Source organism: Bombina bombina, chromosome 6, assembly GCF_027579735.1.
Source record: "Bombina bombina isolate aBomBom1 chromosome 6, aBomBom1.pri, whole genome shotgun sequence".
Taxonomy (NCBI): domain Eukaryota; kingdom Metazoa; phylum Chordata; class Amphibia; order Anura; family Bombinatoridae; genus Bombina; species Bombina bombina.
In genome coordinates, this window is record NC_069504.1 from 517,124,669 (window position 1) to 517,140,721 (window position 16,053).

Sequence of the window (16,053 nt, forward strand, 5' to 3'; positions counted from 1 at the left end):
TTGCAACTTCCTGTTGGGAATGAGAATACCCCACAAGTAATGGATGAACCGTGGACTGGATACACCTTACAAGAGAAATACCCACATTAATAAGTCAAGTAAAACCATTAAATGCAGAGAACATATAGATTTAATCAATCATAATACAGACAATCAGATATAATCCAGATAAATCAGAAAATAATTGTTTCCACAAAGTTTCCCAGCATATACAGTTTACAGATTTTGAGTAAGGAAATGAGATACACAAAGGATCACTTCTAAGCTTTATATATGGATTTTCTAAACTACACCACTGAATCTCAAAAACTGTGGATTTCCTGTGTACTCTGCAGATATTAAAGTGAGATAACGCCTTTACTACCCATTCCTCAGCTTTGCACAACCAATATTGTTATCTTATCACATGCTTTTTTATTAGCTTTCACAACAAGACACTGCTAATACATGTGGGTAATATAGATAACATTGTGTTCACACCCGTGAAGTTGTGCACAACACAGCACTAATTGGCTAGAATGCAAGTCAATAGATAATAAAAAGTAATGTGATCAGGGGGCTGTCAGAAGAGGCTTATATACAAGAGACACAGAGGTAAAAAGTATAATAATATAACCATGTTGGCTGTGAAAAACTGGGGAATATGTAATAAAGGGATTATCTATCTTTTTAAACAGTAAATTTTTTTTAGAGTTGACTGTCCCTTTTAATAACTCGATGGCACACCTATGTATATAAACTTGACTAAAAAAGCCTACTTGTTACAGGGAAACAATCTCACAGATAATTTTTTATAACATAAAGTAGGAGACAGCAAGAGAGGTCCTAACACCCTTAGGGACAGACTAAAAACAACATTGATCACAAACACAATCATCTCTCCTCCTTCCAACAAATTATTTTCATGTAATTATTGTACGTGGCCTGCAGACTTAAGGCAGCGACTACCCAATGGCTGTAATGTGTAATTGCTGCCTTTACAGTCTGAGCCTTCAGCGCTCGTAAACTTGTGTTGTTCCCACTTAAAAATCCTTAAGGGAAAAAAAGTTAATAAAGTAATAAGGCGATAAAATTACCTTTTGTGTTTTCATTGTTTGCAGTCATTTCACATTCACTGCTGGAGGGAGCCGACTCGGCAGGCTGTTGTCCCTGATTGACTGCCATCTTTTCAGCGTGTCTCTGTCTTGCAATCTCCCTTCTCAGTGCAATTTCTTCTTGAGTTAATGGCCTGCGAAAAGTGGAGTTATTTGCATGAGAAGTATACCATGTCTAATAGAGAACCAGAATCACTGATTTCTGACATTTGATTTAAATGTCTAACAATTACTAGACACATCTGGGAAATCATTGGCAGGCTCAGAACATATAAACCAGACTGTGCATTTACACTATAGAACATCTATAGCTAGAAACTCATAGAAATAGTCAATACAGCACCCTGTTCTATAATACTTTAAAAGATAATAAGTTAACATTAAGTGCATTTTTTCCAGGCTGAAATTGAATTGTTTGTATTAATGTGTGTTGAGTTACAAACAATCGGCAATATTATTATGAATTACCAAAATATATAACTGAAAGTTCTCTGGCAGCTGAAATGTATCATTGTACAAGCCAGAAGGGAGAACATATGATTAAAAAACAAAGTGGTATAATAAATATATGTAGTTATTGAACAAACTGTATTTAATACGAATGCTACAAGTCACTAATGAGTTCCGTAATTATCCTCATACATAATCACTCATTTAGAATGTTACAGGGACAGTCTACACAGGAATATTTTTATTTATTTTAATTGTTTTAAAAAAAGATAGCTAATCCCTTTATGACCCATTCCCTAGTCTTGCATAACCAACAGTAATATTAATACTCCTTTTACCTCTATGATTATCTTGTATCTAAGCCTCTGCAAACTGCCCCTAATTTCAGTTCTTTTGACAGACTTGCATTTTAGCCAATCAGTGCTGGCTCCTAGAAACTCCACGTGCGTGAGCACAGTGTTATCTATATGAAATACATGAACTAACACCCTCTAGTGGTAAAAAAAAAACCTGTCAAAATGCCCTGAGATGGGAGGTGGCCTTCAAGGGCTTAGAAATTAGCATATGAACCTCCTAGGTTTAGCTCTCAACTAAGAATACCAAGATAACAAAGCAAAATTGATGATAGATGTAAATTTGAAAATTGTTTAAAAGGGCATGCCCCATCTGAATAATAAAAGTTTGTTTTGGACTAGACTGTCCCTTTAAATTATGCATATATCATTAGAGGTATTTTATTAATTACGCAAAGTTTTAATAAAACCTACTTTTTGGTAACATTATGGATGGGAATGAATAAAAAGCAGCATTTTACAGTACATATTTTATGTTTAACAAATTAATTGTTGGTTTTACTTCATAAGAAATTCATTAGTATTATTAGTTAAACATTAGTTATTTTTTAAAATTATTTTTATTGAGGTTTCAAAATAAAAAGGAAATTTATGCTTACCTGATAAATTTCGTTCTTGACACGGTGAGTCCACGGATCATCATTAATTACTGTTGGGAATATCACTCTTGGCCAGCAGGAGGAGGCAAAGAGCACCACAGCAAAGATGTTAAGTACCACTTCCCTTCCCACACACCCCAATCATTTGACCGAAGGAAAAGGAGAGAAAGGGAGCAACACAAGGTGCAAATTTGCCTGAGGTTTATACAACAAAAAGTGTCTGGAAAATACAGGGAGAGTCGTGGACTCACCATGTCAAGAAAGAAATACATTTATCAGGTAAGCATAAATTTCCTTTTCTTTCTAATGACACGGTGAGTCCACGGATCATCATTAATTACTGTTGGGAATCAATACCCAAGCTAGAGGACACAGATGATAAGGGAGGGACAAGACAGGTAAACTAAACAGAAGTCACCACTGCCTTTAAAAAAACAAAAAACTTTCTCCCAAAGGAAGCCTCAGTAGAAGCAACATATCAAATTTATAAAATTTAAAAAAAAGTATGCATAGAGGACCAAGTTGCATCCTTGCAAACAGAAACTTCATGCTTGAAAATCCCAGTAAGAAGAACCAGCCCTCATGGAATGAGCCGTGATTCTCTCAGGAGGCTGATGTCCAGCAGTTTCATAGGCTAAACGATAATACTCTTCAGCCAGAGCGAATTAAAATGAGCCGTAGCTCTCCAACCCTTGCGTTTCCCCAGAGAAACAGACAAACAAAACAGAAGACTAGTGGAAGTTCTTAGTCGCCTGCAAGAAGAATTTCTGCGCACGCACCACATCTAAGTTGTGGAACAAACACTCCTTATGAGAAGAAGGAATAGGGTACAACTATTTCCTGACCAGTATTCCTATTTGAAATCACTTTAGGAAGTAAAACTAACATAGTACGCAGAGCCACCTTATCTGGATAAAAGATAAGATAAGGGGAATCATACTGCAATGCTGAGAGTTCAGAGACTCTCTTAGCAGAAACAAAACCTTCCAAGATAACATCTTAATAACTAAGGAATGTATAGGCTCAAACAGTGTGTGAGACGCCTGTATAGCAGAATGTATAGGACAGAAATCTGACCCCTGAGGGTACTGACCAAACCCCCTTCTCCAAGCCTTCTTAGAAAAAGACAATTTCCCGTAATCCTGACAAACTCCAAGAGAAACTCTTGGATTCACACCAATAAGATATTTATGCTAAATCTTATGGAAAACTTTCTAGTAATTGGCATGCAAGCCTGAAACATGGTCTTAAAGACCGAGTCAGAAAAACCACGCTTAGACCAACTAAGCGATCAATATCCAAGCAGTAAGCTTTAGAGAAAACAAAAATAGAATGATGGAAGGGACACTGATTCAGAAGGTCCTTACTCAGAGACAAGGAGGGAGAGGAGACCATTCCTCTAGGTCTGTATACCAGATCCTGCGAGGCCACGCAGGGGCTATTAGAATAACCGACTCCCTCTCCTGTTGATACGATAATAACTTGTGAAAGGAGAGAAAAACGGAGGAAATAGATATGAAAGACTGATTCCTAAGAAAAAAACCACCATGAACCTAACCTCATAAATTTGGCAGTCTAACAAAACGGCAGAAGCCAACTCCAGAACCCCCCATTTTAGGGTTTACCTAGAAAATACCTCCGGACGGAGAACCACTCGCCGGAGTGAATTATCTGTCTGATTAAAAGTCCAATAGTTCACCTCTAAAGAGAGGAAAACAGCCATTGTGAGTTGCCACTGAATAATCAAATGGCCTCCTACAAGACTAAGAAACCCTGAGTTCCAACCTAGTAGGTGATGTAAGTCATAGAGATGAAAATGTCAATCTAATGATAACTGAGACCAAGCCATCAGAGTAAAGTAACTCGCCCTCAACTGTAAAAGAAGAACACAGACACTTCGGAGATTAATAATCCCAGAGACAGGTACTCCTGAAAACCAGTACCGGAGAGAGTCTCTTATCTACTGATCTAGATCCATCCACTGAGACAGATCAGAACATTCTCCATTTTAGAGAAAATAGCAAAGGGAATGATATCTATTGAAACCATAAGAACAATCCTCTCCCAATCATCTGGTTACAAAACAACTAAGCTATCTACCGGACCACCAGAGATTGCTGATGGCCGGACAGAAGACAGCAGGGAGAACAAAAGGAAAAACTCCTTGATTACCTGGTCCCAGTTAAGGATCTTCTACTAGACAGGGAATCTATGAAGGTCCCCAATAAATCACCCTTGCAAATGGAGTAAAGGAACTCTTCTCCAGAATCATTTCTCAACCATAGGAAAGAAGACTGGACAAGGTCTCATGAAAAAGAGTTTGCTCGAAGGAAGGATGAAACCTGATCATATATGATCCAGAATCCCCCTTACAATTTTCCGAACCCTAGAAGTCCTTCTAGGATGACGAAACTCAGAAACTTGAGAAGATACCGATCATGGGAACAAAAAATACACATCCTTCAGGTCTATGTTTGCTATGAACAGACCCTTCTTGAACCAAAGGAAAATGGATACTACTTTGAAGGTCAGAACCTGAGAAAACTTGAGGAAATACCTAGATCTCGTTCCCAGACTGGAACAATCACTCCCAGAGATGAAGATCTTGAACCCAGTTCAATGAAAACCTCTCGTCAAAACTGGACAGCAGATACTCTAGAAGAAGAAATCTGCCCACGGGAGGAAATCTTAGATTAAACTAAGATTAGTTGGAAACCAAGACCTGACAAATCCTGCAGAAGAAGGAAAAGAAAAACTTTCCGTTTGTCCTACTATCTTGACATGTGGTAGAAGGATAATTCTGCCAGACAAAATCCAACAAGGTCTCATCCTTGAAAGGAAAAACCAGAAGCGTGGAATTGTAGAAACCTAAAATATTGAAGCTGCCACTGCAGAGCTATAAACCTAGGCTAAATCACTGAGCCACAGGTAGGTTTCTCCGCTGACCAAGAAATCAGCCACAATGCTTTAAAAGATATGCTGCTTTGTTAAGTATTGAAAGGACACAAAGGCCCATGACTGGGTACGAGTTCTAAACCATGAGCCTTCAAGCCAGGCTAGCTAACCACTAGGCCACAACAGCCATCAGCGGGCTAGCACAGCAAGTCTAAGACGACAATACATTGCTCTGAAACAACAATTAAACTCCAGCTTCTAAAGACAATGCAATAGCACTGTATTGTAAACCTGTAAAGCGCGGCTAATCACCCATAAGGGTCTCAAGGCGCTGCTCATTTTATCAACCTCGGAAGGATGAAAAGCTGAGTGGACCTCGCTGGGGATCGAGCCTGCAACCCTTGGGCTGCTACAGAGCTCAGCCACAGTGCATTAGCATGGTGATTTATCTGTCCTTTTATCTAAGGATCCATAAAGAGCTAGCTACCCTCCATAGGGGTCTAAGCTCTCTGGCCCCAGTAGAAAAGCTTCTAAGAATTGCCCATGTATTTAAATAGAGTCAGCGATAGAAAAATCCTTTAAAGAACAGGAGACAGAGGGAAAGGTATCTCCAGTACCTCCTATTCCTGTGGAATCTCCATAGCATAACTAGAAACACTTCCACCTAGGAAGGAAAATCGGAGAAACTGATAAAGTTTACAAAACTTCCAAGAGTTGACAACGACAGGAGTATCGGTGTTGACCAGGTAGCTAAAACCTCCTTTAACAGTACACGAGGTGTGTAAGCATACATCTTCAGTAGTCCACTCCAGCATCAGATTAATTAATTATACTGTTCAAATCTGAAATTGAAAAAAATTGATAGAAGAATCCTAATCAGGACACCTAATTACTTCACCTCCTTCTTGCACTAGAGGCAAAGAGAATGACTGGGGTGTGTTGGAAGGGAAGTGATACTTAAAGGGGCAGTAAACTTACAAACTAATGTTATATAATTCTGCACATAGTGCAGAATTATATAACATTAGCTTACCGGCACATTTATACTTTAAAGGATTGCAGGGAAATTGTAACTAAAACCTCCTTTTACCAGAATGCTGCTCCTTGCTCTACTGAGCGGGTCTGGATTTTACACAGTGCATCTCTGCAACACTGTGTGCCCGGTCGCGCCATTAAAATTAATGTAGTTCGCTCCCGCTCTGGTCTAGAAGCTTTGCTGTGGTGCTCTTTGACGCCTCCTGCTGGTCAGGAGTGATATTCCCAACAGTAATTAATGATGATCCGTGGACTCACTGTGTCATTAGAAAGAAATATAGACACGTTTGGAACAAAAGCTCACCTACATTTACATAAGTACAGATGATAGGTTGCAAGTACAAGTCGTCAAGAAACATCAAAAGCGTACTTCACAAGTTTAAAAAATGATTACAAGCTTGGTAAACCTCTAATTTTAATGTTATGGAAAAATTTAAAAAAATCCCTCTGTAAGGTGACTATAGCTAATAGATACTACTATAAAGAAGAATATGCACAAATAGTGATATAAAAATCCAGTGTTAACCTTTTAAAAACTTACTTAGCAGCACCCAATTTAGCACTGTTTATGAGGTTAGACTGGGACACCCAGTGAAAGGGGCTAGGAAAGCAGGAAGAACAGACACTCCCCCCCTCCACCCTCCCCTGCATATGAAAAGACAGATTACACATAAAGGAGCAGCAGGAATCTGCAGACTTCAGTCTACATCTGATACTTTGGGGCTTGGTTCGGAGTCTGAAAATCTGCACTATGTTATAAAAAAATAAGCAAAATTATACATTGTTACAAAAACACTCCCAGATGGGCTATATAAATGGATCCTCTACAAAACATTTATGCAAGAAAAATCTAGTTTACAATGTCCTTTTAAGAAAGTAGAAGAAGAATAAAATATACCAACAACACTTTAAAAACAATATTAAAGGGTCAGTCAACATCAACATTTTTGTTGTTTTAAAAGATAGATAATACCTTAATTATCTATTCCCCAGTTTTACATAACCAACACAGTTATAATAATACACATTTTACCTCTGTAATTACCTTGTATCTAAGCATCTGCAGACTGCCCCCTTATTTCAGTTCATTTGACAGACTTGCATTTTAGCCAATCAGTGCTGACTCCTCTGTAAATTTAAGTACCTGAGCTCAATGTTATCTATATGAAACACATGAACTAACACCCTCTATGAGTCAAAATGCATTCAGCTTAGAGGCGGCCTTCAAGGTCTAAGAAATTATTTCAACTAAGAATACCAAAAGAACAAAGCAAAATTGGTGATAAAAGTAAATTGGAAAATGGTTTAAAATTATATGCCCTATTTGAATCATGAAAGTTTTTTTGGGACTTGACTGTCCTTTTGAATTCTATGGGAGAGGAAAAAATGTGAATAAGTGATACAAGATTACTAGCAATAGATCAATAATATAGAATCCACTGATACTGCAAAGCTACCTAAAGTCCAAGCAGGGAATAAATTAAGCTAGTTAGAAACTTGGAGAGGAGGAACTAATATTAATAAAGATATGTTTAATAAAGCCTTATACCCATAAAGTGGCATACTGATAAAATAAAGTAGTGCTAGACCGCGGTCCGTCATCACGGCCGCTAACAGCAGGACACAGAATGGACTATAAAGAACAACTATTCCCAATGAATTTCTACGTAGGCCATGAGAAAATAAATAAATATAAAATGGGAGACGTGGGGGTGGAAGGTAGAAATTAATTACCCCACTAGTGTAAAAGCTAATCAGAATAGTAATTCTACGTCCCAAGATGAGTGTGTTGTACCCCTACATAGTTACTTTGCAAACATGAAGCAGTTAGAGATTGGGATTATCATTATAACAAAATAAAGCAACATGTAAATGAGTGCAAACAAGTTAGTCATAACTTAGAAATGTAAACAAGCATTATAACAACTTATTTTACCCCTTTATGCTGGGGGTAAGTGCTTAGATTGGAACAAAGTTTCCATGTAATCCCTTGCTGGAAAAATGAAATCACACGATCATCGATTCAATCATGTGATTTCAATGCCGGGATTGGATCATGCGGGACTGCCTACGCTGCTAGGTACACCCCCCAGTCCGATTTTTCATTACCTAAAAGTTGAAGAATTACAAGACTGTCTAGCGAGAGTTATTATGGGAGCACATGGCGTGCTTGTCATTCTAGTGTTGGGTAATCCAGAAGTGGCTGTGAAACTCATGCATTCGGGGGTTGTTGCTTTAGGAGGAGCTGCCGCTGTCCAATCCACAGCTCTAAAATCATTAATACAGCAAGTATCTGATCCTTACGAGGTAGAGCACAAATTAAATTGTCATTTCTAGTATGAATGCTGTAAATCAGGGTTCTTTGAACTTTTTCCCCATGACCCAGCGCAGTCATACCGCATACCTTCACAACCCTATTTTCATGCTTGGTCTGTCAAAAATTGCCGCTATTTTGTTAAATGTTACTTTAGAAATTTTCAAAGTGTGTGCACACTTTATTCCTTCTTGTAGTCAAACTTCAAAGTTTTGTGTAAGGTTATGAGACACACATTCTCATACAGCGCACACCACATACACTCTCATAGAACTCACACACACACACACTCTCATACAACACATAACACTCTCTCATACAGCGCACACCACATACACTCTCATAGAACTCACACACACACACACTTATACAACACACACCACATTCACTCTCATACAACACACACACACTTTTATACAACACACACCACATTCACTCTCATACAACACACACTCATATAACACAACATACAACATACATACACACACACACTCTCATACAACACACAGCACACACTCATATAACACATACACTCTCATACAACATACACACACTTATACAACACACACCGCACACTCATAACTACAAATTAGTAAGAAATAAAACAACGGAAAGTAGTAATTGAGTCACAATAAATACACTCAATGAGAGTCCATAGCGTCCAAGTTTAGAACTAAGCTAGCTTAATTAAAGGGGCATTGTAAACTTGAAATGTCCTCCTCTTGTAATGTGTGCCTAATGATCTATTTTAATAGCTGGAGTGTATAATAGCTCCTTTATCTTTATTTATCTATATAAAACAGAATTTATGCTTACCTGATAAATTACTTTCTCCAACGGTGTGTCCGGTCCACGGCGTCATCCTTACTTGTGGGATATTCTCCTCCCCAACAGGAAATGGCAAAGAGCCCAGCAAAGCTGGTCACATGATCCCTCCTAGGCTCCGCCTACCCCAGTCATTCGACCGACGTACAGGAGGAAATATGCATAGGAGAAACCATATGATACCGTGGTGACTGTAGTTAGAGAAAATAATTCATCAGACCTGATTAAAAAAAACAGGGCGGGCCGTGGACCAGACACACCGTTGGAGAAAGTAATTTATCAGGTAAGCATAAATTCTGTTTTCTCCAACATAGGTGTGTCCGGTCCACGGCGTCATCCTTACTTGTGGGAACCAATACCAAAGCTTTAGGACACGGATGAAGGGAGGGAGCAAATCAGGTCACCTAAATGGAAGGCACCACGGCTTGCAAAACCTTTCTCCCAAAAATAGCCTCTGAAGAAGCAAAAGTATCAAATTTGTAAAATTTGGCAAAAGTGTGCAGTGAAGACCAAGTCGCTGCCTTACATATCTGGTCAACAGAAGCCTCGTTCTTGAAGGCCCATGTGGAAGCCACAGCCCTAGTGGAATGAGCTGTGATTCTTTCAGGAGGCTGCCGTCCGGCAGTCTCATAAGCCAATCGGATAATGCTTTTAAGCCAAAAAGAAAGAGAGGTAGAAGTTGCCTTTTGACCTCTCCTTTTACCAGAATAAACAACAAACAAAGAAGATGTTTGTCTGAAATCTTTAGTGGCCTCTAAATAGAATTTTAGAGCACGGACTACGTCCAAATTGTGTAACAAACGTTCCTTCTTTGAAACTGGATTCGGACACAAAGAAGGTACAACTATCTCCTGGTTAATATTCTTGTTGGAAACAACTTTCGGAAGAAAACCAGGCTTAGTACGCAAAACCACCTTATCTGCATGGAACACCAGATAGGGCGGAGAACACTGCAGAGCAGATAACTCAGAAACTCTTCTAGCAGAAGAAATTGCAACCAAAAACAAAACTTTCCAAGATAATAACTTAATATCTACGGAATGTAAGGGTTCAAACGGAACCCCTTGAAGAACTGAAAGAACTAGATTAAGACTCCAGGGAGGAGTCAAAGGTCTGTAAACAGGCTTGATTCTAACCAGAGCCTGAACAAACGCTTGAACGTCTGGCACAGCTGCCAGCCTTTTGTGAAGTAAAACAGATAACGCAGAGATCTGTCCCTTCAGAGAACTTGCAGATAATCCTTTCTCCAAACCTTCTTGTAGAAAGGATAGAATCTTAGGAATTTTTATCTTGTTCCATGGGAATCCTTTAGATTCACACCAACAGATATATTTTTTCCATATCTTATGGTAAATTTTTCTAGTTACAGGCTTTCTAGCCTGAATCAGAGTATCTATTACAGAATCTGAAAACCCACGCTTTGATAAAATCAAGCGTTCAATCTCCAAGCAGTCAGTTGGAGGGAAACCAGATTCGGATGTTCGAATGGACCTTGAACAAGAAGGTCCTGTCTCAAAGGTAGCTTCCATGGTGGAGCCGATGACATATTCACCAGGTCTGCATACCAAGTCCTGCGTGGCCACGCAGGAGCTATCAAGATCACCAAAGCCCTCTCCTGATTGATCCTGGCTACCAGCCTGGGAATGAGAGGAAACGGTGGGAATACATAAGCTAGGTTGAAGGTCCAAGGTGCTACTAGTGCATCTACTAGAATCGCCTTGGGATCCCTGGATCTGGACCCGTAACAAGGAACCTTGAAGTTCTGACGAGAGGCCATCAGATCCATGTCTGGAATGCCCCATAATCGAGTTATTTGGGCAAAGATTTCCGGATGGAGTTCCCACTCCCCCGGATGGAATGTCTGACGACTCAGAAAATCCGCTTCCCAATTTTCCACTCCTGGGATGTGGATTGCAGACAAGTGGCAGGAGTGATCCTCCGCCCATTGAATTATCTTGGTCACTTCCTCCATCGCCAGGGAACTCCTTGTTCCCCCCTGATGGTTGATATACGCAACTGTCGTCATGTTGTCTGATTGAAACCTTATGAATTTGGCCTTTGCTAGATGAGGCCAAGCTTTGAGAGCATTGAATATCGCTCTCAGTTCCAGAATGTTTATCGGGAGAAGAGATTCTTCCCGAGACCATAGACCCTGAGCTTTCAGGGGTTCCCAGACCGCGCCCCAGCCCACCAGACTGGCGTCGGTCGTGACAATGACCCACTCTGGTCTGCGGAAGCTCATTCCCTGTGACAGGTTGTCCAGGATCAGCCACCAACGGAGTGAATCTCTGGTCCTTTGATCTACTTGAATCGTCGGAGACAAGTCTGTATAATCCCCATTCCACTGTCTGAGCATGCACAGTTGTAATGGTCTTAGATGAATTCGTGCAAAAGGAACTATGTCCATTGCTGCAACCATCAATCCTATTACTTCCATGCACTGCGCTATGGAAGGACGAAGAACAGAATGAAGTACTTGACAAGAGCTTAGAAGTTTTGATTTTCTGACCTCTGTCAGAAAAATCCTCATTTCTAAGGAGTCTATTATTGTTCCCAAGAAGGGAACGCTTGTTGACGGGGAAAGAGAACTTTTTTCTATGTTCACTTTCCATCCGTGAGATCTGAGAAAGGCTAGGACGATGTCCGTATGAGCCTTTGCTTTTGACAGAGATGACGCTTGAATCAGGATGTCGTCCAAGTACGGTACTACTGCATTGCCCCTTGGTCTTAGAACCGCTAGAAGGGACCCTAGTACCTTTGTGAAAATTCTCGGAGCAGTGGCTAATCCGAATGGAAGTGCCACAAACTGGTAATGCTTGTCCAGAAAAGCGAACCTTAGGAACTGATGATGTTCCATGTGGATAGGAATATGTAGGTACGCATCCTTTAAATCCACCGTGGTCATAAATTGACCTTCCTGGATGGTAGGAAGGATCGTTCGAATGGTTTCCATTTTGAACGATGGAACCCTGAGAAATTTGTTTAGGATCTTGAGATCTAAAATTGGTCTGAATGTTCCCTCTTTTTTGGGAACTATGAACAGGTTGGAGTAAAACCCCATCCCTTGTTCTCCTATTGGAACTGGATGAATTACTCCCATCTTTAACAGGTCTTCTACACAATGTAAGAATGCCTGTCTTTTTATTTGGTTTGAAGATAATTGAGACCTGTGGAACCTTCCCCTTGGGGGTAGTTCCTTGAATTCCAGGAGATAACCTTGAGAAACTATTTCTAGTGCCCAAGGATCCTGAACATCTCTTGCCCAGGCCTGAGCAAAGAGAGAAAGTCTGCCCCCACCAGATCCGGTCCCGGATCGGGGGCCATCCCTTCATGCTGTTTTGGTAGCAGTGGCAGGCTTCTTGGCCTGCTTACCCTTGTTCCAGCCTTGCATCGGTCTCCAGGCTGGTTTGGGTTGAGAAGTATTACCCTCTTGCTTAGAGGATGTAGAAGTAGAGGCTGGTCCGTTTCTGCGAAAGGGACAAAAATTAGGCTTATTTCTAGCCTTAAAAGACCTATCCTGAGGAAGGGCGTGGCCCTTTCCCCCGGTGATGTCTGAAATAATCTCTTTCAAATCAGGACCAAACAGTGTTTTACCCTTGAAAGGGATGTTAAGCAATTTTGTCTTGGAAGACACACCCGCTGACCAAGACTTTAGCCAAAGCGCTCTGCGCGCCACGATAGCAAACCCTGAATTTTTCCCCGCTAATCTAGCTAATTGCAAAGCGGCATCTAGAATAAAAGAGCCAATTTAAGTGCTTGAACTCTGTCCATAACCTCCTCATACGAAGATTCTTTATTGAGCGACTTTTCTAGTTCTTCGAACCAGAAACACGCTGCCGTAGTGACAGGAACAATGCATGAAATTGGTTGTAGAAGGTAACCTTGCTGAACAAACATCTTTTTAAGCAAACCCTCTAATTTTTTATCCATAGGATCTTTGAAAGCACAACTATCTTCTATGGGAATAGTAGTGCGTTTGTTTAGAGTAGAGACCGCCCCCTCGACCTTAGGGACTGTCTGCCATAAGTCCTTTCTTGGGTCGACTATAGGAAATAATTTCTTAAATATAGGGGGAGGAACAAAAGGTATGCCGGGCCTTTCCCATTCCTTATTTACTATGTCCGCCACCCGCTTGGGTATAGGAAAAGCATCGGGGGGCACCGGAACCTCTAGGAACTTGTCCATCTTACATAATTTCTCTGGAATGACCAAATTATCACAATCATCCAGAGTAGATAATACCTCCTTAAGCAGTGCGCGGAGATGTTCTAATTTAAATTTAAATGTTACAACATCAGGTTCAGCTTGTTGAGAAATTTTTCCTGAATCTGAAATTTCTCCCTCAGACAAAACCTCCCTCCTGGCCCCTTCAGATTGGTGTGAGGGTATGTCAGAAACGTTATCATCAGCGTCCTCTTGCTCTTCAGTGTTTAAAACAGAGCAATCGCGCTTTCTCTGATAAGTAGGCATTTTAGATAAAATATTTGCAATAGAATTATCCATAACAGCCGTTAATTGTTGCATGGTAATAAGTATTGGCGCACTAGATGTACTAGGGGCCTCTTGTGTGGGCAAAACTGGTGTAGACACAGAAGGGGATGATGCAGTACCATGCTTGCTCCCCTCATCTGAAGAATCATCTTGGGCAATATTATTATCTGTGGCATCATTGTCCCTACTTTGTTTGGACACTATGTCACAATTATCACATATATTTAAATGGGGAGACACACTGGCTTTCATACATATAGAACATCGCTTATCTGATGGTTCAGACATGTTAAACAGGCTTAAACTTGTCAACAAAGCACAAAAAACGTTTTAAAATAAAACCGTTACTGTCACTTTAAATTTTAAACAGAACACACTTTATTACTGAATATGTGAAAAAGCATGAAGCAATTGTTCAAAATTCACCAAAATTTCACCACAGTGTCTTAAAGCCTTAAAAGTATTGCACACCAAATTTGAAAGCTTTAACCCTTAAAATAATGGAACCGGAGCCGTTTTTACATTTAACCCCTATACAATCCCAGGTATCTGCTTTGCTGAGACCCAACCAAGCCCAGAGGGGAATACGATACCAAATGACGCCTTCTATAAGCTTTTTTTAGTGGTTCTTAGCTCCTCACACATGCATCTGCATGCCTTGCTTTCCAAAAACAACTGCGCATTAGTGGCGCGAAAATGAGGCTCTGCCTATGACTAGAGAAGGCCCCCATCTGAAAAAGGTGTCCATACAGTGCCTGCCGTTTTTTTAACAACAATCCCCAAGATTATAATAACTATAAAGAGTTATAATCTGCCAAATATGCTTAGCAAAGTAATCGTTTTAGCCTAGAAAAATGTCTACCAGTTTTTTAAGCCCTTATAAAGCCCTTTATTCTTTTACTTAATCTAAGAAAATGGCTTACCGGTCCCCATAGGGAAAATGACAGCCTTCCAGCATTACAAAGTCTTGTTAGAAATGTGGCCAGTCATACCTCAGGCAGAAAAGTCTGCCAACTGCTTCCCCCAACTGAAGTTACTTCATCTCAACAGTCCTGTGTGGAAACAGCAATCGATTTTAGTAACGTTTGCTAAAATCATCTTCCTCTTACAAACAGAAATCTTCTTCTCTTTTCTGTTTCAGAGTAAATAGTACATACCAGCACTATTTTAAAATAACAAACACTTGATTGAAGAATAAAAACTACATTTAAACACCAAAAAACTCTTAGCCATCTCCGTGGAGATGTTGCCTGTGCAACGGCAAAGAGAATGACTGGGGTAGGCGGAGCCTAGGAGGGATCATGTGACCAGCTTTGCTGGGCTCTTTGCCATTTCCTGTTGGGGAGGAGAATATCCCACAAGTAAGGATGACGCCGTGGACCGGACACACCTATGTTGGAGAAAGAGCTTTTTTGCCAGAAAATGTCAACACTGCAGTATTGGCTATAGAAAAACCATGTAGACGAGGCAGCAGCAGAAATCAACTTCCCAGTAGGGGGTGGAAGAGAAAGCCTAGCCCATTTAAATTGTTGTTCCTGCAGTTGCTTTGAATACAATTAACTATTTTTAGCTTGCCTGAGTACATTGTGACTCTAAGGTTCACAAAACCATAAGCAAATCTAAAATATATTACTGCACTTTATTTCATTTTGATTTATCTAACATTAAAACAAATTATATTCAGTCAGAGAAACTGTCAAAACCTGACTAACTTTGTTTTAACCATTCATTTAATATAACCTCTAATGATTCAAATACACATTGTATTATCAATAAAAAATGGCAAACTCAATTTAAACCTATACAATTTAAACCTATACTGATACTGTGACAGGTTAATAAAAACACCAGCGGGTACAAGAACTAGTTATATTCTAACAAACTAAAAATGAAGGCGCTATTACTTATATAAAAAGAAAGATGTGGTGTGCATTTCTGTCAAACCACGGAAGAGAACGGCAAACACCTAGTAAAAAGAGACGAAGTGAAAACACGTG

At 40.0% G+C, this 16,053-nt stretch overlaps 1 protein-coding gene across 1 annotated transcript in view; it reads right to left on the bottom strand.

Annotated features, from left to right (window-relative positions):
* The window catches only part of EFL1 (elongation factor like GTPase 1), an 869,365-nt gene that overhangs the window by 641,959 nt on the left and 211,353 nt on the right, over positions 1-16,053 (bottom strand). Inside the window, exon 13 of the mRNA XM_053717412.1 lies at positions 1,077-1,228. Within this exon, the coding sequence (XP_053573387.1) occupies positions 1,077-1,228 (152 nt within the window). The remainder of the gene's footprint in view (positions 1-1,076; positions 1,229-16,053) is intronic.